The 24,907-nt window shown below is 42.6% G+C and overlaps 1 protein-coding gene across 1 annotated transcript; it reads left to right on the plus strand.

Annotated features, from left to right (window-relative positions):
- Window positions 1–33: 33 nt before the first annotated feature.
- On the plus strand, window positions 34–24,748 carry MIA3 (MIA SH3 domain ER export factor 3). Its single transcript, XM_026052899.1, has 28 exons — window positions 34–162; window positions 5,630–5,716; window positions 6,732–9,657; window positions 10,443–10,721; window positions 11,890–11,963; window positions 13,101–13,232; window positions 14,413–14,434; window positions 15,961–16,049; window positions 16,204–16,281; window positions 16,363–16,473; window positions 17,239–17,310; window positions 17,524–17,628; window positions 18,458–18,580; window positions 18,687–18,810; window positions 19,658–19,713; window positions 19,796–19,886; window positions 20,019–20,157; window positions 21,000–21,101; window positions 21,192–21,252; window positions 21,369–21,404; window positions 21,498–21,565; window positions 21,840–21,937; window positions 22,020–22,151; window positions 22,360–22,428; window positions 22,562–22,638; window positions 22,779–22,850; window positions 23,488–23,638; window positions 23,979–24,748. Exons 1-28 carry the CDS (start codon window positions 34–36, stop codon window positions 24,323–24,325), a joined length of 5,850 nt encoding a protein of 1,949 aa, XP_025908684.1. The 3' UTR covers window positions 24,326–24,748.
- Window positions 24,749–24,907: the final 159 nt, after the last annotated feature.

Below are 24,907 nucleotides of genomic sequence, written 5' to 3' on the forward strand. Positions count from 1 at the left end.
GCCGTAACGCGCCGCGCTCTCCCCGCAGTGCTCATGTGCCGAGGGAAGGCGGTGCGCGACTTCACGGGGCCCGACTGCCGCTTCGTCAACTTCAAGAAGGGAGAGGCGGTCTACGTGTACTACAAGCTGATCGGGGAGTCCACCGAGCTCTGGGCTGGCAGCGTGAGTACCGCCGGGCACGCRCTGCCCTTGCCCATCTCTCCCTTGGGCCTCCTAGGGGAAAACTTCGGGGGTTAACAAATTACATCCCARGCGCTCTTTTGCCCCAAGGCTGGTGCACGCTTGCATCAGAACTTACAGCATGAAGTCCTGCAAAAATGGGCCTGCCCATATGTGATAAATATTGTTTCTTCTGCAAAACTTCCTTTGTGCTGAAAGCCCCATAACTGCTGCACCCTGGATCTGTCCAGCGGATGCTCCATTTCCCTTCCCAACCAGAGAAACTTAAGCCTGAGCCCCGAGCCCTGTGCACGAGCCTGGTAAAAGCTATTCAACACCCGTGTTTTGAATTTCTCATCATAATATTCAGCTGCTGTCGTCACCCTGTTATTTACATTGTATGCACGGCTGGAGGAGGGGAAAAGTAGTAAGACTAAAAACACTTAAGATAAATGGGATTTTAAAAGGTCTGTCTCTCTGCTTTAGTAGCTAACAGCAGCAGTTTGCAAAATAGTGGCATTAACCCAGTGATGCTCTTTAGGCAGTCTGAGAGGCTGATGTTAATGTGAAGGGAACATCTCTATGGCGAGAGCTTCTCTGGGTGGAAGCCTGCAGACTGTTTTCTGCAGAAAGCTCCTCTCGCGTCCTCTGAGATACCTGCGCTGAGATATCGGTGTTCCTGGGCTTCCCACAGAAACTCTGGTGCTCTGGAGGCTGCTCGTCCACCTCCTCCTTGCTCCCTCCCCCTGCTTTTTCCTCTCCTCTCCTTCCCTCACTCTTTGTATCCCAGTTGTTTCCTTCAGCCTCCTTTCTGGCTCTGCTGTGCCACCAGAGGCACTGCCTCGCACAGTGGTCCGGAGAGGCCACAGCCGCACCTGTGTGTGGTGGCACTGGTGGTTAGGGGAAAGCAGGATGTATCACTTTCCCCAGCCTGTTCAGGCAGGGCGTGCACAAGCCAGGCTCTCAGCAGGGGCAGAATCCAATTAAAACGACACAGAAGAGACCAGAAAACTGCAGCGTGCGGTTAAAGGAGAGTTTGTAATTGTATCATGCTGGTAGTTCCCTTCTGACACATACTGCGCCATAAATAATCCGGATAATTAGATGGTACAGGTTTTCACAGCTAACAGTTCTGCAGATGCAAAGTAGCAACATGGGGCCAATTTTGCATCTTCTGCTAACAAGGCCCCATGTTTTCTGTAACTGCTGAGTTAATACTYAGTTTAACCATGTTCCCTAACAGGGAGCTAATGCAACAGGTAAATGTGTGTCTCTGACTTTTAAAAGGACTTTTGCTTTGACTTTAGCAAATAATAGCTGAAGTTAGCAGGTCTGAAAGAATTGTGAAACACCTATTAATTTATGCATTTTGTGTTCAGAGTTTTCTGTGTTTCTCTTAGGACCATGAAGTACAGGTTAATCCCTCTCAGTCTGTGACTGTGGTCCCCCTGCCCTCCCCACACCATCACCAGTTCCACTGACTCCTCCTGCACTAATCCTGACTTTGCAACAAATGGGTTGCAAGTCCTGCAGGGGGCTGAGGCCCTGACGCTGCAGCCATGCACTTGCAGCTAGTGCAGAGCTCCTTCTCTCGTCAGTGTGACTTCACGTGCCGGCGTCAGCTGGGCAACGTGATTTTTGCAGACCAGCTGTGCCAGCTACGTGGAGTCCTGCAGCTGGGAAGAGCTGTAGTTGGCAAATTAGAAACAGGCTACCTTGTGAGATCTGCGTTCAAAGAAATTTCTGCGGAAGGCACGTTGCCTTCTGCTGCAGCCCCTTTGGGAATCTCGTCACGTGTCTGCACGTCTGTCTTCTGACCCCACTGCGTGGTTTTTTTTTTTTTTTTTTTTTCCTCCATTTGCCAAGGCTTTGAGGAAGAACATAGAGCATAATGAAAACTGTGAAATCTGGGGAGGACTCCAAGTTAACCACCTACAGATTCTGAAAACTGGAAGTCATTAAGTTGTATCTTTTATGGAAGGTTTATAGTCTGAAAATCTAYTGTAGGATTTTTCTATTATGCGTAAGCCTTGATTTTTTTTCCCCTTGCAGGTAGGGAGTTTAATGAGTTAACTGACTCATGGATGTTCTTAGCAGATGCTCTCAATGCCTCTCCTTCTAGGGTGGCAGTTAGGGGGAAGCGTATGTGAGAATCTTGAAATACTGGAAATTGGGACTTGTTCAAGGCAAGTTATAAATACAGGCTCAAATSCTGCAATTGATTTTGAGGAGCCATGGGAAATGCTATTGACCCAACAGGAGATGATCTGATGAGAAAGGGTTCATCAAAACCTAAAGCAGTTGTGGTTGGACTTTATTTGCCTTGACTTGCCAAGTTTGCTCTGCTCTATTCCAGCTCTTGTTGAGTTTTAACCCATGCCAGCAACTGTGCTTTAATATAACAGAATTTTTTTTTTTTTTTTTTATGAACCCAGTCTCATATACTTTGTAAAATATGGTTTGCAGAATTCCCATTGGGCTCTGTAAGTATTTTGCTTTTGAAAAATTTGTGCAACCTATCTGTAATATCTATTTTTTACATTATATGGCATGTTGTTTTTAGCAGAGCTTTCTAAACGTTGTGATTACTGCATTGTAAAATGTTGAGACAGTATTTTGAGTGATTTTTATATTACACTTTCCATGAATACCTCAAGTCCAAAAAACAACTCAGTTTTTCACAAAGACAAAATGATGGAACATATTTGGTACCTTCACTGTCTAGTGCTTCATGTCCTACTCTAAAACTAGACTCTTCCTTAAGCATTCAACTTTTATTGTGTCACTAAAACTTGATGACATAAACACACTTTCTTATACTGTTCTTCAGCACCCTGCCCTCATCTTTAGCAAGGCAAGGAGGTGGCACAAGGAGGCAAAGTGAGATACTTCAGGCAAAACAACTACGTCAGATAATTCAAGCAAAAACTGCTTTTTTTATAACAAATGCTTTAGCAAAGATGCCTCATGTTCTTGCTGCACAAGACAATTATTTTATCTTATGGTAAACAGCTAAGCCTTGTTTTTCATGATGCATAACTAAAGTACCTGTTTCTGGCCTTAAGGAAATGGACTTGAATTTTGATAACCTGTTTTTTTGGTGGGTTTTTTTTTTTTTTCCCTCCAAATCTCATACAGAACATAGCAGAAAGGAAAGAAAATTGAAGGTAACTTAAAGTAAAACCAGAGGACAGATTATGTCTGGAAGAGCCACAGAATCAGGGGATGGGTGCTTCTTGTTTTCTGAATAATACCAGTACTTAAAAGCAGCAAACCAAAACAGCTCCTTCCTTTGACCAATGTTTTGGCAGATTTGGCTACCTGTGATGAGAGCCCTTCTGGTGATGCTTGTGGTTTAGGGATGTGGGCTAGGATTAAAGCATTTCTGCATCTTGTTTACCCAAATCCCTGTTTTTTGTCACTAATGTATGCAGAGTGAGGGACTAGCTTCTACGTTTTGGTGACTCTGCAACAGCTGACTGCTGTTACAGGTGGAGACAGATGCTGTGCATACACATGTGCACACAAGTGTGTTTTTCCACCCTGGGCATTCTAGCTAGCGAGAGACTGAGGCTGCCCCTGAGTCATCTGAGGGGTTTATTTTTCTCCTTCTTTTACTTGGCATGCAATATTGTCTTTCCTCTATCATATACACGCAGAATAAAGAGCTTTTCCTTTCCTTGCTTAACTGTACAAAGCTGACATTTTTTTTCCCCTTACAGGATAGGAATTATAGGGAGATAAAATTTGGGACATACAGGTCCTGCACAGGTCATAAACCATGTAAGTTGCAAACTGGGTCACTGCAGAGGGCTTGTGCAGTCAGCAGCTTGGATTATACTAAATAGGTTCCAAATTGCRATGCCTAATTATAATGGTAGTCACGGAGATTAGTCTGTAAGGAGGCTACTTGAAAGCTTTGACTTTTGTTTTGCCAACATTATTGAAAACAGGAATAAGACTTCATAGAGAGAAACTGATCAATTTAGAATAAAACTAGTATGTAACCCAGGAACAAGCTTTTGATTTGACTTGTCTAGTTAAATTTCCATTCATGAGAATTGGTCTGCACTATAAAAACTGCACACGGGATCTCTTTTTCAGAAGAGACTAATTAGTTGTTGGGCTAGTGCATGTTTATAAAATGCGTATATGTGTGGGGAGGGAGTTAATGGTGTGTTTTTGTTTTGCTTTCTTTTTGTCTTCTCCCCTTCCTCCCTCTCCAACTAGATTTAGAAATCTTAAAATCTTAACTATGGAATGTAGGATTTGAACGCAAAAGGAAATCCCATAACATACCAGTACTTACTTTGCTTGCATAAACCAAAAATTTAATACCTCTTATTGATTGGAAAAGATTTTTCTCTTTTCTGTGCCATTGTAAACCCAGAAAACTTTGTCCAAGATTATCTGGTTTCACTTACAACAACGTAGCAAAACTTGGCTTCCCTCTTTTTTTTTTTCCGTAACTGTTTTTCTGTTTAATTTGGACTTTAACTGAGTGCTCCTCACAAATAAACTCTCCAAGAAAATTGGCAGTTTCCTTCCCCTTATAACAAAACCTTCAGGAAATGGGCAACGCTTTCTTCTTCTGGATGTTTTAGTCCTCTAGGAACTCTTTCCCCTTCTGGGTGTGTCTGCCATGCTCTATTTGCCTGGGTTATCTAATCTGCGTAGTGATAGCCTGTTATTAATATTGGCTTCTTGACAGCAGTTGTCAGAACTCTCAAGTGAGAGCGTTACTGTGTTGATCTTATCCGGTGAGTGATAAGAGATGTTCTTGTCTTGGGCTCTTTGCCTTGTCTCAGCTGTTGCCTTGCTCTTAAACAGTGACCCGTTCACCTGCAACTACCTGTTAGTCGCAGTAGTCACTAAAGATCAACAGTGTATTTGCAGATGGGGTGTGCTTTGCATACAGACCTTAGAATAGATTATTAACTTGAGTACAGTTTTATATTTCTCTAAAATATGTCCTAAGAAATACCTTTTCCTTAAAGTACAAAATGAGTATATTTACAGGCTACAGCATTAGTACTGTACAATAACAATTTATAGRGAGGTAAGTCTTACTAATCAATGATTCTCTTCTGCTTACTAACTAAGAAAATACTTGAGACAAATATGATATTAGGTAGAGAACAGATGAGCAGGTAAAAGCCCATGTGAGCCAGAATGCTTGGTTTTCATTCCCAGCTTTCTTAATAACTTGTTATATAAAGTTAAACTTTAAGCAGGAATAATAAAACTTCCTAGCCTCATAACACTGTTGTAAAACAGCCATACAAGAGAATTCTAGGTATCGGTAACTATTTTCTTCTCTTTGTTGCACTGAACTTCATCTAGAATTGCTTGAGTTTGATGTGTTTGTGATTAGTGTCTGTAATTAGGACTCTACCATGTACTTCGTTCATAATTTCACGATTGCAGAAACTTCTTTAAATCTTGTTTATTTGATTTTGTTTTCTGGCAGGTTGGAAGTGATTTTGGATATTTTCCAAAGGATTTACTTGAAATAAATCATAATTATACCAATGAGGAGCTAGAATTACCAACAGATGTAAGTTTTGGTTATTTTTAATTAAGTTTTTTACTACTTCCTACCTTTAGCATTCAGTAAAATTGCTGTGGAGGAGTACCAGTAAACCTTAGTTATTTTTATGTGAGTTAGCAACTACATAGGTGTGCATGTGCATATACATGTCAGGGAGGTGGAATGATTGTGCAGATGTAGATGGGTGTGTAAGCATCAGTCTATAATGTCGACACTTTGGGTTTTTTCCCTTTTTTCTTTTTTGAATGTTATGCATTTCTTCTAACAAACCTTTTTGAATTCCTCTAATTATCGAGTTGTAGAAATGTTGCTAGCTGGCTTGCACTGTTGCATTTTTGCATTTAAAGTTTGTTTCCAAAATTCAGAAATGAAGTACTGTCAGAAAAAAAATGAAATCTAGACTATTAGCACTCTGATTCTGGAGCCTGTCATCCTCATATAAATGGTTTTCGTGCTCATAGCTAGTAACTCGAGAACTGTGGAAATAAGGCGTGCTTGCAGAGACAGGCCTAGACATTGAAACTGAGCTTTGTGGCTTGCTGTGGCTCCTAATTTAGGTTTTCAGAAATTGTGTAATGGGCATTCCTACTTGAAGGAGTCTCTTATTGGAGGAGGGACCCCTAATGAAGACCAGAGCAAATAAGCTCAGTGAAGTTGGTTTCTTTCTATACAATTGAGAACTCCTTCTTGTCATTTAGTACTGGAATTTTCCTAGTTCAGAGATGCACGTGATAGTATTATAATATTATCAACTCCACTGCCKATTTCAAATTTGTTCTTCACTAGGAGTTCTGAGTGTAGGCAAAGCATGAGCTTTTTAATTTTTGTATGAGTTCTTGGGCAAATTGTTCACTGATTTCAATGACAGTTTTGGTTAAAGYCCCAAGGAGTTGATCTGGCTCAATTAATAATGTTAACTTCTCTGCTGTATTTATCTCTGACAGACCAAATGAATGGGGCCTCATCTCTGTAATAAAAATAATAATAATTTTTGTGACTGACAACTTTTTTTTTTCTCCAGGAAACAGATTTTGTTTGTTTTGATGACGGAAAGGATGATTTTGACAATTATAATGTAGATGAACTTTTGAAGTCATTGGGACAGCCTATAACAAATGAAGGTGAAACAGAATCAAGTGATCCAGAGACAAAACCAACTGAAGGAATCAGAAGAAATGAAGAGGTGGAAGAGGTTGATCCAATRAAGTCCCTTGATGCTGTGGAGACAGACAATCTTGAGCTAAGCACAGAAGGAGATGAGGAAGTCCTCTCTTTGCCAGAKGAAAGAGACAGTCCTTTTACAGAAGGAACTGAAAATACTGGGGGAGGCCCCAATGTAAATAGCCACGAAGGCAACTCTCAGGGAGATCACATTGCACATAAGCACTTAAAAGGAATGCTACATGCAAAACTAAAAGGGCTAGAAAGTGAAAGTACCAAAAACACTAGTATTCCTCAGGATGAAACCACTCAACTCGAAAAAGAGAGTGAAGAAATTGATGCCTATACGCTTTTAAACAGAGAGCTGTCTGTGAACTTGAAAACCAAATTTGGCTCCACTGCTGATGCGATTGTATCTGATGATGAGGTGACTAGGCTTGTTACATCACTAGAAGATGATTTTAATGAAGATTTGAGCACTGAGGAGGAAGAAAACTTTGTAGATCAGTCTGAGGAAATCCCTTTGCTGTCATTTACGGCAGATGACAAAATTGCATCCCTAGCAGATTCAGAAGCTGATGAGCCACTAAGTAAACTTGATGAAAATGAGAAGGGTGCTACAGAGCTAAATAACCAAAAAGATGATAAGCAAGAATATGGTTCAGATGCATTCATTTTTGAGCATGCCTTCAGTAACAGCAGGAGGTCAGGTGACAATATAAATGCAGATAGGTCTGAATCTGTAGAAGCAAAGGAGAAGCAGGATGAGGTAATGCTAATTAGTAAAAACAAAGTAGCAGCAACGTCTCAACTGGAGGATCTCTCCAAAGAACGCCTTAAAAATGAACCTGTAGCTGTAGGTGATCCTAGTTCAAAGGAAAAACCAAATAAAACTGAACAGTTTGAAGAACAGCTCATGGATGGTGGGACTGAAACACGTACTAATGAGCTGAAGAGTACATCTGTGCCTGATTCCCATGTTTTCCCTAGTCCGGGAGATGAATCATCTTCTAAAGGAAACCAAGATGCTTTAAAACCGTCCCTTGGTGGCATGACTGGAAGTCTAGAAGGAGTGCCGCTTGCTGACACAACTGAAGAGGATGAAAGCATTGAGGATAAGAACCTGGAGGGGGACATCTTGGAAAGTGATTTAAAGCAAAAAATGTTATGGGAGAAAAGGGAGAAGGGAAGAGCAGAGGCAAAACCTTCTGTTGATGTTCCAGCCAAACCAATGGAAGAGGTACAAAATGCATCTCAAAATAACTTGAGAGACACTAACCTCTTAAAAGACAAAACAGAGCATGGAATGCCTGCCGCGGAGAAAGAAGTTCTGAGTCATGAAGAAGATTTAAAACAAGTAGGGGAGGCTGATCAAGAAAACCCAAAAAGCACCCCTTTTAAAGAACCTAAAATAAAAAGCATAAACATGAAAGTAAGCCCTACTGGGGAAGGAGACCCAAACCATCAGCATGAGAGCAGGGAAGCAGTGAACGGATCCAGGCCAGAGGAAAATGAGACAGAGTATTCAGAGGAGGATGTGARAGAAGAGTTTTCAAGAAATCTTGGCAAGGTGACAATACTTGAAGAAAGTATTCAGGAAAGCTCCCCCGAAGAAAAACCAAAAGGCACCACACAGAATACTAATAGAGAGAATTTACCTCAGCAAGGCATTAATCATACTGAGGATGGAGGTTCAGAGGGTGATCTTGGCACACATTTAGCTACAGAAAAAATCCTAAGAGAAGAATTCCAGTCTGAATATTCGAATGCTGAAGAAGATCCTGATCTGAAACAAGCAGAGGAAGAGCTCTTGGAAGATGAGAACGCTGCAAGTGCAAAGTTGTCACAAGCAAGACTTGCAATTGTACAGGGTAATAAACTAAATATTAGAAGTAAAAAACTTGAATTAGAGTCACTAAGTGAAGCTGTTTCAGGAGCTGCTAATTCTAATTCCAAAACTGATGAAACAGGAGAGGAAATAAATGCATTTTCTGAAGAAGTAAAGAAAATGATCAGCATGGAAGATACAACTGAGGATGACGTACCAGTCAGTAATGATTCTGTTCTGGATGAAAGGGAACATGCCAAGGAAGATGATGATGATGATGATGAGTCTTCTGAAGCCAAAGAACCATCAGCTCTGGAAGAACATAACTTCAAATCTTCTGAAACAGAAGACAGTGATGACTTTAACCGAAGACAAGAACCTCTCCCAGAGGCTGTTTCACAAAAAGACTCAAAGGAGATGCAAAATTTAGAGCGCACAAGGAATGATCACCAGCAGTCTGCACATCTCCCCAACCCTGCTGATGTCTCAGCRACCACAAATGATACTGGCATATCAGACTACAGTGAATCTGTGAAACGACTCGCAATATTGAGGGAATTCCTCGATGAAAAGCGGATAGCACGTTTACAAAAGTACCTCGGGCTCCATGAGGTGGTTAGAATAGAAGGCATGTTTCAGGACATGAAGATAGAGTTGGAGCTTGCTCGTAAAGCAAGTCATAATAACGAAGAAATAGAAAAAGCTTTGGACCAGATACTTGAATTTTCAGAATCTAGTATTATGGATGTTGTAGGAAAAGTTCTAGATTCCAGAGTGGCAGAAAATAAAGAGGAGGTGGTGAAAGAGATGGATTTGTATGATGAGGAGAGTGCACTGATGGATGATATTCAAGAATTAATATATTCTTTAAGGAGTAAATACTCATCTGCTAGTGAGAGTGTCCCACTTGCAGGTGTTCCAGAACCAGAACAGGAAGAAGACCAGCTCTATCCTGAAGGTAACACGTTAAAATGCATGCGTGATGGCTGCTCTGGAGAGTTTGAGAGAACTTTGTGTTCTGTGTTTGCAGAGGAAAAAAAGTAGTAGTTAATGAATAGATGAAGTAAAGCCCTATCCCRTGTGAAGTTATGGAACCTTGAGAAGCTTTAAGAAGGAGCTGAGGAAGTGGAACTGGAAGGGGTCCTGTAGAATCATTGGAATTTGGCTTACTTAAAATGCAATTTTTGCCATGATGATGGGTGGCCTCAACATGAAAATGTTGAGCTTTGTAYGTCTGTTCTTAGGGTTGGGCTCTTCATAAAGAAGTGGAATCAGAGGACAGATATGGCTAGAGGGAGACACTCAGGCCTCTTCCTTCCCTACCTTCCACAAAATAGGGATTCACATCTGTAGCATGGACTGAATYTTCTGTATCACCTAGAGAGCCCTCCATCCCCCTCACCCTCCCCCTACACCCCTCAACTAGCACCTAAGATGTGCAGTGGCTAATACAAAATTCAGGCACCTAAATGTACACCTAAAATCTCAGGTGTCACTATCATCAACACTGAAAAAAATCTCCATATCTGGTCAGTAGTTGCATAAATTCCATATCAACAGTTAACTGGATGTCACTGAATGAAACTTGGCTAAGAATATTTCAGAAGCAACATACAAGCTGGTGCTAAGAAGCGTCAGCAAACCTTTGTTAAATGCAGTGTTGCACTGGAGACAGCTCCTAGTAGGAAATACATATCAATTCAATGCTAAATTCATGATTGTTTTTTCTTCTGATTGTCATAGATGCTGCCAAAGAAGCTGAAGATGACAGTGTTCCCTTCAGGAACCCAAATGCCATTGATCAGAGTGATGAGGTATTTCTGCACCTTGAAGACAAGAGGACAGAGCTGGCCATGGAAGAGGATGAGCAAGGTGCTGCCATCCCACCCAAGCAGGAAGAGGTCAGCCCTGCGGATAGTGGAGATGCTCAGGAAGGGAATGACGAGGAAAGATTTCAGCCAGCAGATACTTCCTTTGAGTCACTTGATTCCAAACAAAGCACCAAGGAAGATATTGTGGCAGGTAAGCTTTTGGAACTTGCTGCTTTCCACTTTTGCTTTTAAAGATGAGTATGGCTGACTTTCTTTTATACAAATGTCAAGTTTTTCACTCGGGTTTTTATTATATGCACTATAATTCTAAYGTTTTTCTGTAATCCAAGACAGTCCCTAGTGGCAGTATACTGTAGCCTATACTGATCTCAACAGACATTTTTTTCYGCTATCTCTTTGCACTAGAAAAGTTGTCTTGTGAGCATCATCAGAGTCGTAGGGTGCTGGATTGTGTCTCTCAATGGCAGTGCACTTAGGAAGGAAGAGGGGGAGGGAAGAGAACACTAGACTGATAGACACCCTGTCCCTTACAGGAGGGACTGCTCTAGCAGGTAGGATACAGAATCACAATCTATCTCTTCTTGCTCTCTTTTTAACCTGCGACTCTGGAATATATTCCTGCCAAAAATAGTTTTCCAGGAAAGGTGGAGTGTAGCACTACTCAAGCAATTCTGTAGTTTCTGGCTAGGGTATTTATTGGAATAGGAAAAATTGGTTTGACTCGATTCCTCCAAAGATAGAATTAAACTCAGGTATCCTTCCTCTGGAGGTTCATGTGTTGAGCTGTGCTGAGTGGTCACTATGAGAGTGAGAGAGGAATGTTCCTATCACTGCCATTGCCTTCAGTTCTTCTTTGGCATGAAACTGGCTTATCTCCCCCTTTTTACATGGTCATCTCTGATCTTTGTCCACTTGAATAGGTTTCACCAGGGATTCAGACAACGTGCAGGCATATCTTGGTAGCCTGTGTATCCTACTGAGCTATAGTACCTCTGTTGCCATAGGCAAGCAATTCTGAGCAAGTTTAACTATTAGGGGAAACTTTATGCTGAATGTAAGGGTACTTACTGAATCTTGAATGGCCAGTGGGTTACCTGAGCGTGGTTAAGTAGTCAGTTGTTCTTCCTGGTAACATCAGATTGCCTGCGGTTAAACRTTCTTTGCCAGCAATCCCGGTGCCGCGTGCTGGAAACGCTGGGGAGGASCCGGCGTGGGTGCCTGTGGGGCTGTTCACAGCATGAGGCTGCAGGCCGGGCCGCTCGCAGCCGCTAACGAGACCTTGCGGGAAGGGGGGCGGGCTCCGCACGGGGCAGGACGAGACGAGCGCGGGCTGATGGCCGCTCTCCCTCTGCCCGCAGGAGCCGCCGCYCGGGGAGCGCTCGGCGAGGCGCTGGCGGCGGCCACGGAGGAGCTGCGGCCGCTCGCCCAGCAGGTGAGTGCCGGCCGGGGGCGGGGAAGCCAGGCGGCCGTTACGGCCGTTGCGACCGTTGCCGCTTCCGGGTGGCGGCGGCGCGCGGCGATGACGCGGCGGGGCTCGCTGCGGGCTGACGTGTTCTTGGCGGTTGGGCTCGCGCCGCAGGTGCCGGGGCCGGCGCGGCCGCCATGGAGCCCGCGGGCGCCACGGCGCCGCAGGTGAGCGGGGTGGGGGCCGCGCGCCGGCTGCGGCCGTTGGGAGCCGTTAACGGCCCCYGGGGGGAGGGGCGCGCGGAGCCTGCGCGGCTGCTGCTCCGTGTCCCCGGGTGAGGCAGCCCCGCGCCCAGCCCGGCCGCGGGGCGCTGTAAATCCCGAGCGGCTGCAAACGCTGTAAACGGGGCAGCTCCCGCACCCCGGCGCTTCCCTTCGGGGCCAGGGTGTTTGCCACCATGAGGGCATCCTCCTAGGCTTGACAGCCCCAGCTTTGGCACGGGGTGGGGGGGTGTCCAAGCTGAATGTTTTCCAGGGCTCCGTGAATTTTGATCTCTACRGAGGGAGCAGGTTCCGTGACTTGTGCCGGTTTATTGCCAAGCACCATTTTCGTGTCTTTGTAAACTACACCAGCTACAGGCACCTTTTTCAGCCAGTCAGTGGTTTATGGTCCTCAGAGAGAGACTTACGAAGATAAAACTTGAGGAAATAGTTGAGTGTTTTCACTGAATTCTTTTCAACATCCCAATGTGAAGCTATTCTATTTTTTCTGTCAGAATTTTATTTTGAGATGAATCTCGTAACTGCTAGTGCTTTCTGAAAACACAAAACGTGCCCATCAGCTTGTTTTGACATAACAGCCTGTTTTCCTGCCTGCAGAGTGTTACTGGCAGGTGTCTTTCAGATATTCAGACTTTTGAGGAGTAGTGCAAGCATCACACTRCTTCAGGGTTTGCTTTGCTTTCGATTTTCAGGTTATAGAAAAGCTGCCCTATTTCTGCTCTTTCTTCGTATGTTTTTACTGCATTCTGAAACAGACCCAGGGACATTGTAGATGGTTACCTGATTTATCAGAGCAGGAAAAGCATTTCTCAGACTATGCATTTTCACACGAGTATTTAATGAAAACATATTTGACATAGTTGTCTATGTTGTTGGGTTTTAGTTGATTGCTACCCTGCCTGAGGATATCCGTCCTGGGCCTACTTTCCATGGGCTTCCGTGGGAGCCTGTCATCATCACTGCCTTAGTGGGAATTGCCACACTTGCTATAATCTTCTGGAGAACCTGCCTTTCCGTGAGTACCCTTCATGCTTGCAATACTGTGGATACTTAACCCMCTGAGTGTGTGTGTGTGTGTTTGTTTTTGTTTTGGTATGACTGGAAATATTTCAGAACTGCTGGTGTTAAAGCAACACCTGAAGTTATTTTGTTCAAGTAAAGAAAGTATTCCCTTTAGCTGTTAATTGAAGATTTAATAAGAGGCAGTTCCCCAAAATAAGACTGTGATGTAAACCTAGGAGGCTGTAAAAGGGTCAGTGTTTCTGGGAGATGAGATGCCTTCTACGTGCCTGGCCTTGTTGCTAACAGTCTCCAAAACAAAGCAGTTAACTCTCCTGCCCCGTGTTGTTCAGTTGCTTTTAACTTCAAATGCCACGTCTGGAAACCTAAAAACCTGATTTTTGGTCTGACTGCAGAGTCACTTCCCTAATCTATTTCTCAGTTTGCACTTGTTCCTCTCTTCACTACACAAATAACTTTGTTTGAGAAAAACACTGCCTCTCAATCAGTATATTTCTTCAGGAATGGATATATGGGAGGCAGAAAAAAGATTATTTTTCAGCTGTCAAGTTCCTTGATGATACACCCTTGAAATCTATGAAATACTTTTTTTTCCTTTATAAAAATATATTACAACTAAATATTAATCTGAAACAACACTGATGTGTTTTTATTGCTCCAAATTTGATATTTAATGAACTAGATCAGTTTCAAATGCAAAATACTGTTAGTATGTAGCAGAAGGAAAAACAGCTTCTGCGTTTCTTTAATGGTGTTTATTTTGAAATTAGCAATGGTCAGGCAAATTATACCTTTCTTTACATGGTGAATCAGAAGTGGGATACGAGTATCTCTTATGTGTGAAAGTTCATGATTATTGCCTGATTAAAAATGATTTAGTTTTCTTTCTGGCAAGTTGGATGTGTTCTGTTATTTGTGTCCTTTTAATAGGAGAGTAATCAGACCTTTACGTGGGTCCAAAGATAGGGCATTAACCTAGAAGCTTTTATTAGAAAACCGCTTAAGCTTGTTTGTGTGGTGTTATTCAACACCCTTGGCAGTAACGGGTGTGCGAGACTTTACATCCATGTGTGTTTATGCAATGATGTCTTTTTCTGGTAGGAAAAATAAATATTTCCAGTTATCACTTTACAGCTAATTACTTGCTTTTTTTTTTTTTTTTTTTCCTTCTGTAGGTAAAGAGTAGAATGTATCAAGGTGAGTTTGTACTTTGTAGTAGACTTAATGCTTATGTTTATGCTTATAAAAATTCTGAAGATTTTTCTGAGGGCCAGGTTGTTAAGCTTCTCTGCTTTTCCAGGACAATGTTAAATGGAAGGTAAAGCCTTACATGGTAATGTAAGGCCTATAGATGATACTCATTTGAAACTGCCAATGTGGGGTGTGCTTGGCCAACAAGAAGTGATGCAACCCACATCTGCAAATTAAAGATAAGGACAAGGGAAAGCCCCACCCTATGAAACTAGCATGTGATTCTGGTAGACCACGAAGGTGGTAGTGGAACAGAGCTTGTTTTGATTTTCTGACTACAGAAAAAAGCAGTGAAACTGCTTTTGCTTGTTCCTTCTCACAAAAGCGGTATTTAATACTTCTTGCCTTTTCTGATGAGAGGAGCCTGATACGGACTGCTGTGCAATTTGCAAAGAGACCTTCTGAAAACATAAAAACATGCTTTTGGATATCACACAGCTTTTCACAAGAGCATTTCTCCACTTTCAAATATATAAAATTACAGTGTTCTGCACAGCTCTGCATTTAAACTGCTGAGAACAATCTTCAATCTCTCAGCAGTTGTTTTTTGCCTCTCCCCTCAGCACAGCAGAAAGGGATGGGAATCCTGCAGTACAAAAACCCTCACGTGGGAGAGGAAGGAGGAGTAGCAGTTGTAGTTACAACCTGTAGGATGCGATTGGAACAACCGGTGCTTCCTGTTGTTTGAGCTGCAGGATTAGCTGTGAGGCAGATGAGGCCTGTGATGGTCAAATATGGGGGTGATTTAGGACTTGAAAAAGAGTAACAATTGGATGTTTCTTCTAAATTAATATGCAAAAAAGATACGTTAAAGTAATGTAAAGTTTATCAAGCATTGATCCCTACAGATTGGTCAGCAAGCTGTTTAGATTGAGAAGCACACATGTGTCCCAGAAAACTGCTGCTGATTGCAGCCCTTTGTGAAATCCAAAAATAGTGTCCATGGGAGAAGCATGCAGCTCTTTGAGGCTCGCTGTTGCCATCTGCTAGCTGGCAGCATCCTTCTGTTCACAGTAGATCTTTGAAAGCTTTTGTCCTATTCCTTGCTGACCATAGTTTTGGTTTCAGTACAGCAGAAAATTGTTTGGAAGGTGTTGGCATCTCCATGGGTTTCTGTGAGTGCTTTTGCATACTCACTGGCAGTTCTTCCTTGAACGTAGGTCATATGTGGGTATTGTAAGCATCCYGGTCTGCTCTGCCTTGTGACTGGCTTCTGTGAAGAAGATGCCAGAGCTGTAGGCTTTGTGTTAGTCTTTGCCTCTGAACTGTTTTGAGTCCTAGCTTTAAATGAAAGCTCAAGATGCTTAAACTTCTGCAGAAGGGACTGGCTGCCAGGGAACKGACAGTATCCTAATCTGTGCTTTTGTCCCGACTTGAAAATGTTCCCTAAAGTGGTAGTAATAATAGCTATGACTTTTTTTTTTTTTTTTTCAGGAAGTACAATTACTAAAAACTTTCTTTTTTCTTCCTAGTGACTGAGAAGCAACTTGCTGAAAAGATTAAAAACCTTCTACAAGAAAAAACAGAAATCCTAGAAAAGATATCAGAGTATGATAAGAAGGTATTGTTCTGTGTGCTTGTCGTGCTTTTCAGTTTCTAACGTTTGGTTTAATGACAGTCAGTACAACAGCTTATATCTTTTAGTTTTCTGTTTCTGTTGTTTACATTGATATTACATTGATAGTTTTCTCAGTTTGGTTTGTTTTTGTACTTAGATAAAGGAAGCAAAGGAATCTGTGAAAGTTGCCCAAGAACAAAAAGACATGGTATCAGATGAAGCTGCAGAACTTAAGGTAATGTGCGGTTCAYTTTTGTGTGGAAAATAGATGTTAATAAAGTAACTTTATTGAGTCAGTCATGCCCTTCATTTTTAGGATACTGTCAAAGGGCTGGAAGAAACAAATCGTGTGCTGGATGACAAAGTAAAAAGCCTGCACAAGTTGCTTGAAACAGAGAGAAAACAGAATGAGAAGAAACAGAACAAGGTGAGAGCAATCACACTGATGTCTTGTATAGTCCTTAACTTATATGCCTTAAAGCTGTTTGCTCTGATGGGTGAACAGATAGTTGTGGAGCAAACAAGATGAGCCACTTCAGAAGTAGAACTGTCAATCACCTCCTTGAACTTGGGGTGAACTGAAATTCATGCTGCTTCTGTAGGATGTTTATGAATTTCTGTGATTGTGTGCCTTCACATGCAAACAGATATACTCCAGTCTTGGACTCGTCTAGTACTTCCTACCAAAGCCAGGAAGTCCCTTAAAAATATGAACTGTAGTTCTCAGTTTGTTATGAGCAATTTTATTTTGCTAAGAAGAAGCCCCTAGTTCTGTAGTAAGAATGGGACTCTCTAGGTTGCCCTTGTTGTCCATTGGACTTCCATTCCTCCGTTTTGTTCTAATACAGGTAAGTTCCAACAAGTCTTGTGGTGTTGTTTTGATCAAAGGTTATTGCTAATGACAGCAGCACGTGGCACTTTCGTTCTAGACTGTGCAGATGCACATGGAACTCTCCCAGCCACAGGCAGGCCAAGGCTTACGGGAAGTTGATTCTAACCTCCAGTTTGCTTTTATTTTCTGCCTTGCTGATACAGCAGCACTGTGGTGCTTCTAGTCCAGTGATTGTTCCAAATAGGGATTGTTTGGTGCTTTGAATTTCTTATTAGGCTTTCAAAATATCCAGGTAAAATAATAATATACTAAGGCATGTGCTGGGCTAATGCAAGGTCACTGCTCATCTTTCTTATATAGATTTCCGAAGCCCAGAAGTCCCTGGAGAAACTTCAGGAAGTTATCAGTGTGCATTCTGTAGAGCTTTCAGAGGTAAAGCATTTCCTGCATCTTTTCAACTTTCATGCATATAAGTTCTTGTACTGGGAAAACTCATGTCCAAGGTCTAATAGCAGCTGCTAGCTTACCAGGTTCCAGGTTGTGTCGTGCATGTATAGCCATGTATGTTACTCAGTAATAGATAGCTCTTACTTCATTGTATCTGACTTTCTCTTTTTTGTTTGTTTGCTTTTGTTTAATACATAGGTGCAGATCGCCCTCAATGAAGCTAAGCTAAGCGAAGAAAAGGTGAAATCTGAACTTCATCATGTGCAAGAAGAAAATGCTAGGCTGAAAAAGAGCAAAGAGCAGGTAGGTTATTCCCAGGCCAGGCAACTTTGTTTCTGCTTGGAATTAAATGCTGTGACATGTTTCCAAATTTCCTTGAGTATGACTTCAGTCAGGAGTCATGGGTCTAAATCTTTCTCTGTCCCTTACAGGTCAGGATTTCATATTTTATAGTATTATGATAAAACTTAAAACAACTTGTTTTAACAGTTTTTTTTTTTTGTGTGTGTGTGTGTGTGTGTGTGCAAATGAGCCATGTGTTTCCATTATGGTGATGGCTTTGCCGTTCCAGTGATTTAGGTTTTATCAGCAACTTCAAAAACTCTGCATTGATGTGATGGTTCCTATGATCAGGAGATGCCATTTGGGGATAAGACCGAAGGAAGTCACACTAAAGAATTGCCAAGAAGCAGTTCTGAAGCTTAGATAGATAGACAGGCCCTTTAGCTTTGAAATGTTATGGCTGTCTTTCTATAGATTAATTGTAAATATCTCTGTTCTCTTTCTCTGTGTATGAAGTAATAGTCATTTTAAGGAATGTGGTTCGATTGCCACTGAATTGCAGTTAATTCGTTTTGCTTTTGAAGCATGCAAGCAGATTGGTTCTAATGTTGGAATATCAAATGAAAAAACATCGAATTTGTAGAAGTGCCTAGTAATAAAAATTGCTGAAATATTTCCAACATGCAATTCTACTAGTAGACTAGTGATGAATGTGATAGTTGTGAAGCTTACCCTTTTTCTGTGTCCTTTGGTAATCAGTTACTACCAGAGTGGTAGTAGAATACTTGAATTTCCTCTGTCCTGAATTTAAAAAACAAGCAAAAAAATCATCTTGCCTTGGTTCTTACAGCTACTGAAAGAAGCTGAAGGTTGGAGTGAAAGACATAGTGAGCTCAGTGAGCAAATTAAATTGTATCAGAAGTCTCAGAAAGACATAGAAGAAGCTCTTGCCTACAAGGAAAACGAAATTGAAGTAAGTTCTTTTAAGCAAGCTTTGAATATTGCACCCTGTAAAATAGTGTGGGATACTTTGCTGAATGCAGAGCAGTTCTTGAGTGATGGTTTGATTTCTGTGTTAGGTTTTAACGAACTGCATTATGCAGCTGAAGCAGCTTGACATTGCTCCCACCTCGGAGGCCACCAAGGATGGGGAAGGGCATGAATGGCCTCCGGGAGACGACCTGGCCAACGGGGAGTTACCAGGTACAGCTGGTGCTGCTGGCTATGAAATGCATACAGTAGATAAAGTATATAAGCAAGGTGCTATGTTCATGATGTGTCATGGGAAGCAGGGAGAATCCATGCACGTGGCTGCTTGTGAGTTGACACTGATAGGTTAAATCCTCAAACAAAATACCTTCCAAGAAAAAAATGGCTAAAAGACTTATAGTTGCTTTTTGAACAGTGTTTAGGTGTGTTGTGAGAGTAATGACCGACCTATAAAACAAAGGACATCAAGATCAGCAATTAAGACCACTGCAAAATATAAGAATCTCAGTTTTGTTGTTGTGCTAGGTTTGGCTTTTGTACAAGTATTACGGGAACCTTAGCATGTAAAATGACTTTGATAATCACATTTTATTAAGTCTGAAAGACTGAAATAGAAGTTGTCAAACTATTTAGAAAAACTAGAATCTTTGCTGTTATTCATAATTACTGTATCTCTGTTTTTGAAATTTTTTTTTCTTTTAATGTTGTGTTAGCTGTGGGCTGTAAATTCCCAGTTCTTGATTTTTCAAATGCCCTTTCCAATATGGGATACTACATCCATATGTATATTAGTATGGTGGCTAGAAGAGGTCACCATAAAAATAACTTTCTGAACACCTTTTTGAATAAATATTCTAGTTCTGTTGTGCTGGTTGCTGAATTGCAATATCAGATAATTACTACTTAGTGCCACTGCGGCGCTCTCTGCTTTCTGTCAACATGTTAAACAACCTATCCCCATTTAAAAAGTAGAAAATGTTGTTCTAACATGTTCTAACTCCAGGAAATTGGAGTTAAGAAACAGAAGGGAAAACTAAACTTTTTTCTTTCTTTTCCTTAGATAATGACAGTGAAAAGATGAAGACTCAGATTAAGCAGATGATGGATGTCTCAAGGGTATGCTGCACAAGATATCTAATGAATACACCCCCATCACTGCTGTACCTGTGATAATACATTTCTTGCTCCCCTTTTTCAGGTAAAAACTATGTTATCCATAGTAGAAGAAGACAGAGATCTTCTGCGGTCCAAACTGAGTGATGAAGTAACAGCAAGGCATGAGCTGGAAGGTAGCCTTAGCAAAACAATTGCTTGCTGTAAAACTCTGTCATTTAGAAAGAAACATGAGAGGAGTTAAGCAGCACAGTGGTTCTTATAGCAGCTCCCTTTAGCTTCCTCACCTACCCGTGTTTCTCCAACAGAGCAAATAAAGAAGCTGGAACACGACTCCTGTTCACTGCAGTCTGCCAAAGCTCGCCTGGAAAACGAATGCAAAACGTTACAGCAGAAAGTGGAGATTCTCAATGAGCTTTACCAGCAGAAAGAGATGGCGCTGCAGAAGTGAGTGTTTCCTTGCTGTCCTGCAGGAGCCTCTTGCAGGGCACGTGCTGCTTGAGGGCTCTTTGCTCAGTAGACACCGGTGACAAGTTGYATTGAATCAGTGGTGATGGCTGCTGCTTCGGTAGGGTTGAAGCTAGGCCCCAATTTTTCACTTTTTTCTTTCCTCCCATTCCACACATTCTCAAAACCTCATCTTTTTTTCTACTAGCAATATTCACTCTAGCATAAAAACYTTTTTTTGGAGGGAAACAGATGAAACTTGAGACTTTTGTCCAGGTAGCTTGGTCTAAAAACAGTGGTTGGTCTGATATCTTCAGAAATGACAACAGAGCAGCAGTCAGAAGCTCTGAGGCTCAAGTGTGTGATGGGCCAAAGCACGTAGAGCTAACAAAGGCAGGGAGGCTCAACACAGTAAACACATAATAGAGGGGGGTGAATGATGAAAAACTCTCATGAAAAACTAACCTAAAGACTTGCATTCTTTCCAAAACTTTTAGGAAGGTACATTGTCTTTTGCTACCTCTTGATTTGAATGAAAGACTTCCTGTAGATTTGTTATGGCCAACTGTTTCCATGTGTACTTACGGAAACAGATAGTGTTGAATTGTTTATTAGCAATAATTAACATATTARTTTAAGGGTTCCATTTTTATTGGTTAGCTAGTGGAAGATACAAACATGTTATTGGTCTCTTAAAAGCTACTAGATAAAAAATGTCAAAAGGGCAAGTATTCATGAACCATAGAGTTAAAAAGGTTTTGTGTCTATATGTGTGCATACGTGTGTGTATGTATACGTATACACACTCATAYGTGCACCCTTTTTTTTTTTCCTCCATATAGAAAACTGACGCAGGAAGAGTACGAGCGCCAGGAGAAGGAGCAGAAATTGTCTGCTGCAGATGAAAAAGCAGTGCTGGCCATTGAAGAAGTGAAAGTTTACAAGTAACTTCAGTTTCTGAAGGCTGTTTTTCTTGATTTCAGCTGCTAAAGAAAATTCTTTTAAGCAAGCCCCTTTTCCCTCTTTCTTGGCAGGCAAAGGATTCAAGATATGGAAGAAGAATTGCAGAAAACAGAGAGATCTTACAAAAATCAGGTGAATTTCCTGCTTCCTTGTTACTCTCTCACAATTCATTCTGATGCTCTGTAACGCGCTGTTGGCAATATTGGTTTTTTGAAAAACTAAGCTATTAAACTTAACTTTCTTCTCAGATTGCTGCTCATGAGAAAAAGGCACATGACAACTGGGTAAGACTGTTTTTCTGACCATGTAAAGCAAACACTTTGCATTTAGCTTCAGGTTGCTGCAGTAATGCAGTTGGCAATATTTTCCCCTCCTAGCTTATTGCCCGCTCTGCTGAGAGAGCTTTGGCTGAAGAAAAGAGAGAAGCAGCCAACCTGAGGCAGAAGTAAGTACAGGACAGATCATTCCTTGCTTTCTGAACGTGCTCTGGGCTGCTGAAGAGAGAAGAAGCTGGAACTCTGCAAGTGCTCGTTAGCCTAGAATGGGCCATGTACCTCCGAGCTGTTATTTTTAAACTAGCTAAGCTCTTTTAATGATGTAGATGCACTTTCTTGGGGAAACTCTTCATGTTTCCCAATGCAGCTTGCTTCATTGCTTCAGATGCTTCAGATAGCCTTGCATCATAACAACTTGCATATATATATTTTTTTAATTACTAGATTAATAGAAGTGAACCAAAAAATTGTCATGCTTCAAAGACCATTAATTGTCAAGCCAACTCCAGGCAGACCTGATCGTCAAATCCCTCCACGAAGAGGTAAACACTGCTGTTTTTCCCCAAAACTTTGGTTTTTGAGCCTGTTTAGAGAAGCAAATTGAACACTTTTCTTTTTGTGTAGGGCCCTTAAGCCGAGATGGCTCCTACGGCCCATCACCTGTGAGTGGAGGAAATCCTTCCCCCACGCAGATGMTTGAAGTTCCTGGTCGTCCCCTTTCTGCTCCTCGAAGAGAAGGATCAAGAGGTGAATTYGGTAAGCAGGGAAGCTCCCTTTCTGTCACAAGTATTTCTCATGCTAAAATCCCGAGAAGACCAAGCTCTGGTCTGATTCCAGGGGTAGTGTATGTATTGAGGCCTGCTTTATTCTAAACATGGTTTTAAAAAAACATATTGTTATTTTTTAATAGAAATAGTTCAGGCATGTGTTGATTARGCTCTGTGGGGTTTTTGTGTCCCTCAAGGTGCAGTGGTTGATGGCCCAGCTGTTCCACGGAGACCCCCAGAGCTAGCTGGAAGAATGTCTGTTCCTGGTAAGYCCTGCAGCCAAGTTGCAGCCCACTGCAACGCACGCGGCTGCTCTTGCCCTTCAGAAAGGTGCTTTGGGAAACCACCTTCCTTCTGCCCAAAGTGGGGCAGGGCAGGTGACTGCGGCTCTCTTTGCAGACCTGGGGCCTGCGGTAGCATCCCTGATCAGTCCTGCACCAAGGACCTCCTCCCCTTCTGCAGGAATGGACGGAGTGGTAAGCTGCATACATAGACTCCAGGAAGCATTTCTAGTACACATTTTTTTTATTCCTGCTGCTTCTTTAACTGTATCATGTTCTGTCTTGTCTATACCCCATCACTATCCTTATTTGCTGTCAAAAAAAAAATATATAAGCAGCCCTCTCCCAAAGAGTCTGAAGCCCCCTGTGTAACTACAGATTCATCTTCACCTATTGAAGCAGCTACAGTGAGTACTCAGAGGCTGAACATGGTGTCATTCTGCTTTGGTGGAGAGAAGTAACAGGCTTGGTGTTCTGAACTGCTAAATAACAAAACGCTCTGCAAAACTAATCAAGGGCTTACACCTCTGTCTCAAAGATGTCCGTAATGGTCAACAGTTGCTGTCTCATTTTCATGGAACTGAGAAAATGAGATCTTTTGTGTTAAGGACCGCAGACAAACACTTCACTTTGGAGTGACTACAGCAGTAATCCTGAGAAGCTTAAATACCTGTGGTATTTAAGCACTATTCTGTATGYAACACAAAGAACCAGGCCCTTTACCTTGGGAGCACTGCTGGCTCTTTTAGGTGCTGAGGCCCGAAGTGGGGTGTCAAGGGCACTTTAAAGGGAGCAAAATCTGTTCTTCCAAAACTGTCCTCCTGGAAGATGCTGCAAGTATTCACTCCTGGGCAGTGCCAGCACCATTCTGTGCAAAGGGGCCATGAAGGTGCAGGGACTCTTCCTCTTTCCCACTTGGTTAATACAATTTTTTATTTTTTCTTCCATCTCTTGGCACGGGGGTGAGTGATTGTGGTGTTCAGCACTGTCAATATTTCTCTGATGCAGCAAGTCACACTGAAGGATTAACTTAACCTTGTACAGGCTACTCTGGGTCCAAAAGGCCCCCCGTCTTTCCCTGGGACACCCATCATGACGTCCCCCGTGCTGGGACCTCCACCTCCGCTTCGATACGGACCTCCACCGGCTCCTCTCCGCGGACACTTTGGACCCCGACCTCTTCCTGGGCCCCTAGGTACAGTTGTCCGTCGTGGTGCTGAAACTGCTCTCCCTGTGTGTGCCCTGAAGGGCCCTGCAGAGCTGCACCTGCTTCCCCGGGCACGCGGCACCCTGCACTGCACAAGGGTTTTTCCAAGCCTCCTTGATTTCTAGCTATTTCTCCCTAAATCTAACCTGGAACCCTGCTGCCAAAAGGCACTAGATTATATGTGACCATGACCAGTGAGGGCTGCATAAGATAGTGACCCAGCCCAGAGGTSCTCCAGTAAACTGCACATGAGGAACAAAATTGGGAGCTTAATAGGTCTAGCTGGGAGCCACAGTTCCGTTAACTCAGTGTCTTCCTTTCCTTCTAGTTCGTGGCCCTCCGTTGCCACCTCCGGCCGTACGAGACTTCCTGCCTGGTCCCCCCTTAGGAATGAGAGACCTGCCTCCCGGCCCGCTACCGCCGCCGGACCCCAGAGCCTATGGCCGGGGGCACCCCCCGTTCCCCGCCATGGGGCCGCACGGCCCCAGGGAGTATCCAAGAGAGGGTCCCCCGGGCCCACGGCTGCCCCCACCCGGCTCCAGGGACTATCCCCCGCTTCATCCCCGGGACTCGGCTCCTCCGGCACCCAGGGACTTCCCGGCAAACCCTCCTCCTCCTCCTGCAGCAGCTGCCAGCACCAAGGACTGCACACAGGCTCCAGCACCCAAACCTTAACTGCGGGGCTCTGGGACAGGCCCAGCGCGCTTCCTGCAGGCAGAACGCCGGGAAAACGCTGCTCCTCTCACGGAAGCAGTTTGTCCCAGTTCAGTCTCTTTCAGCTTTTGCAGGGTTAATTTTTATCCGATCGCTACAGACATCTTATGTGCATTTATGATCACCTGAAGCTCATCCATCCTCTTGGGCTGCAAGAAACTTTCTTGTGATGGACTTGAACCTAAGTGCAATAGAAAGGAAGTACCTGTGTGGCTAGTTTTAATTAAATGTAGCCTATGTAACCAGTTGGGGGAATGAACTAATTTCGTGAAAAATGTAATTCAAATCATTTCCTGTGGAAATAATTTTTAAGTAAAATGCTATCTTACCTGCCTTCTCCATCACATCATTCAGCTGCAGTTATTGTAGACCAGGGGTTTACCTGAGGGGTCTAAGGACTTTTTTTAAATATGTCTGGTCAGAGTTCAGAAGCACAACTGATACTGTATTCAAAGGAAAGTTATAATAAAAAGCAAAATTCCTTTTGCTAAACCCTCAAGCCTTTGTTCCAGTGCCCTTTTTTTAAATTTATCTGTTCAGAAA

Source organism: Nothoprocta perdicaria, unplaced genomic scaffold (assembly GCF_003342845.1).
Source record: "Nothoprocta perdicaria isolate Ctin4 unplaced genomic scaffold, notPer1 scaffold_93, whole genome shotgun sequence".
Taxonomy (NCBI): Eukaryota; Metazoa; Chordata; class Aves; order Tinamiformes; family Tinamidae; genus Nothoprocta; species Nothoprocta perdicaria.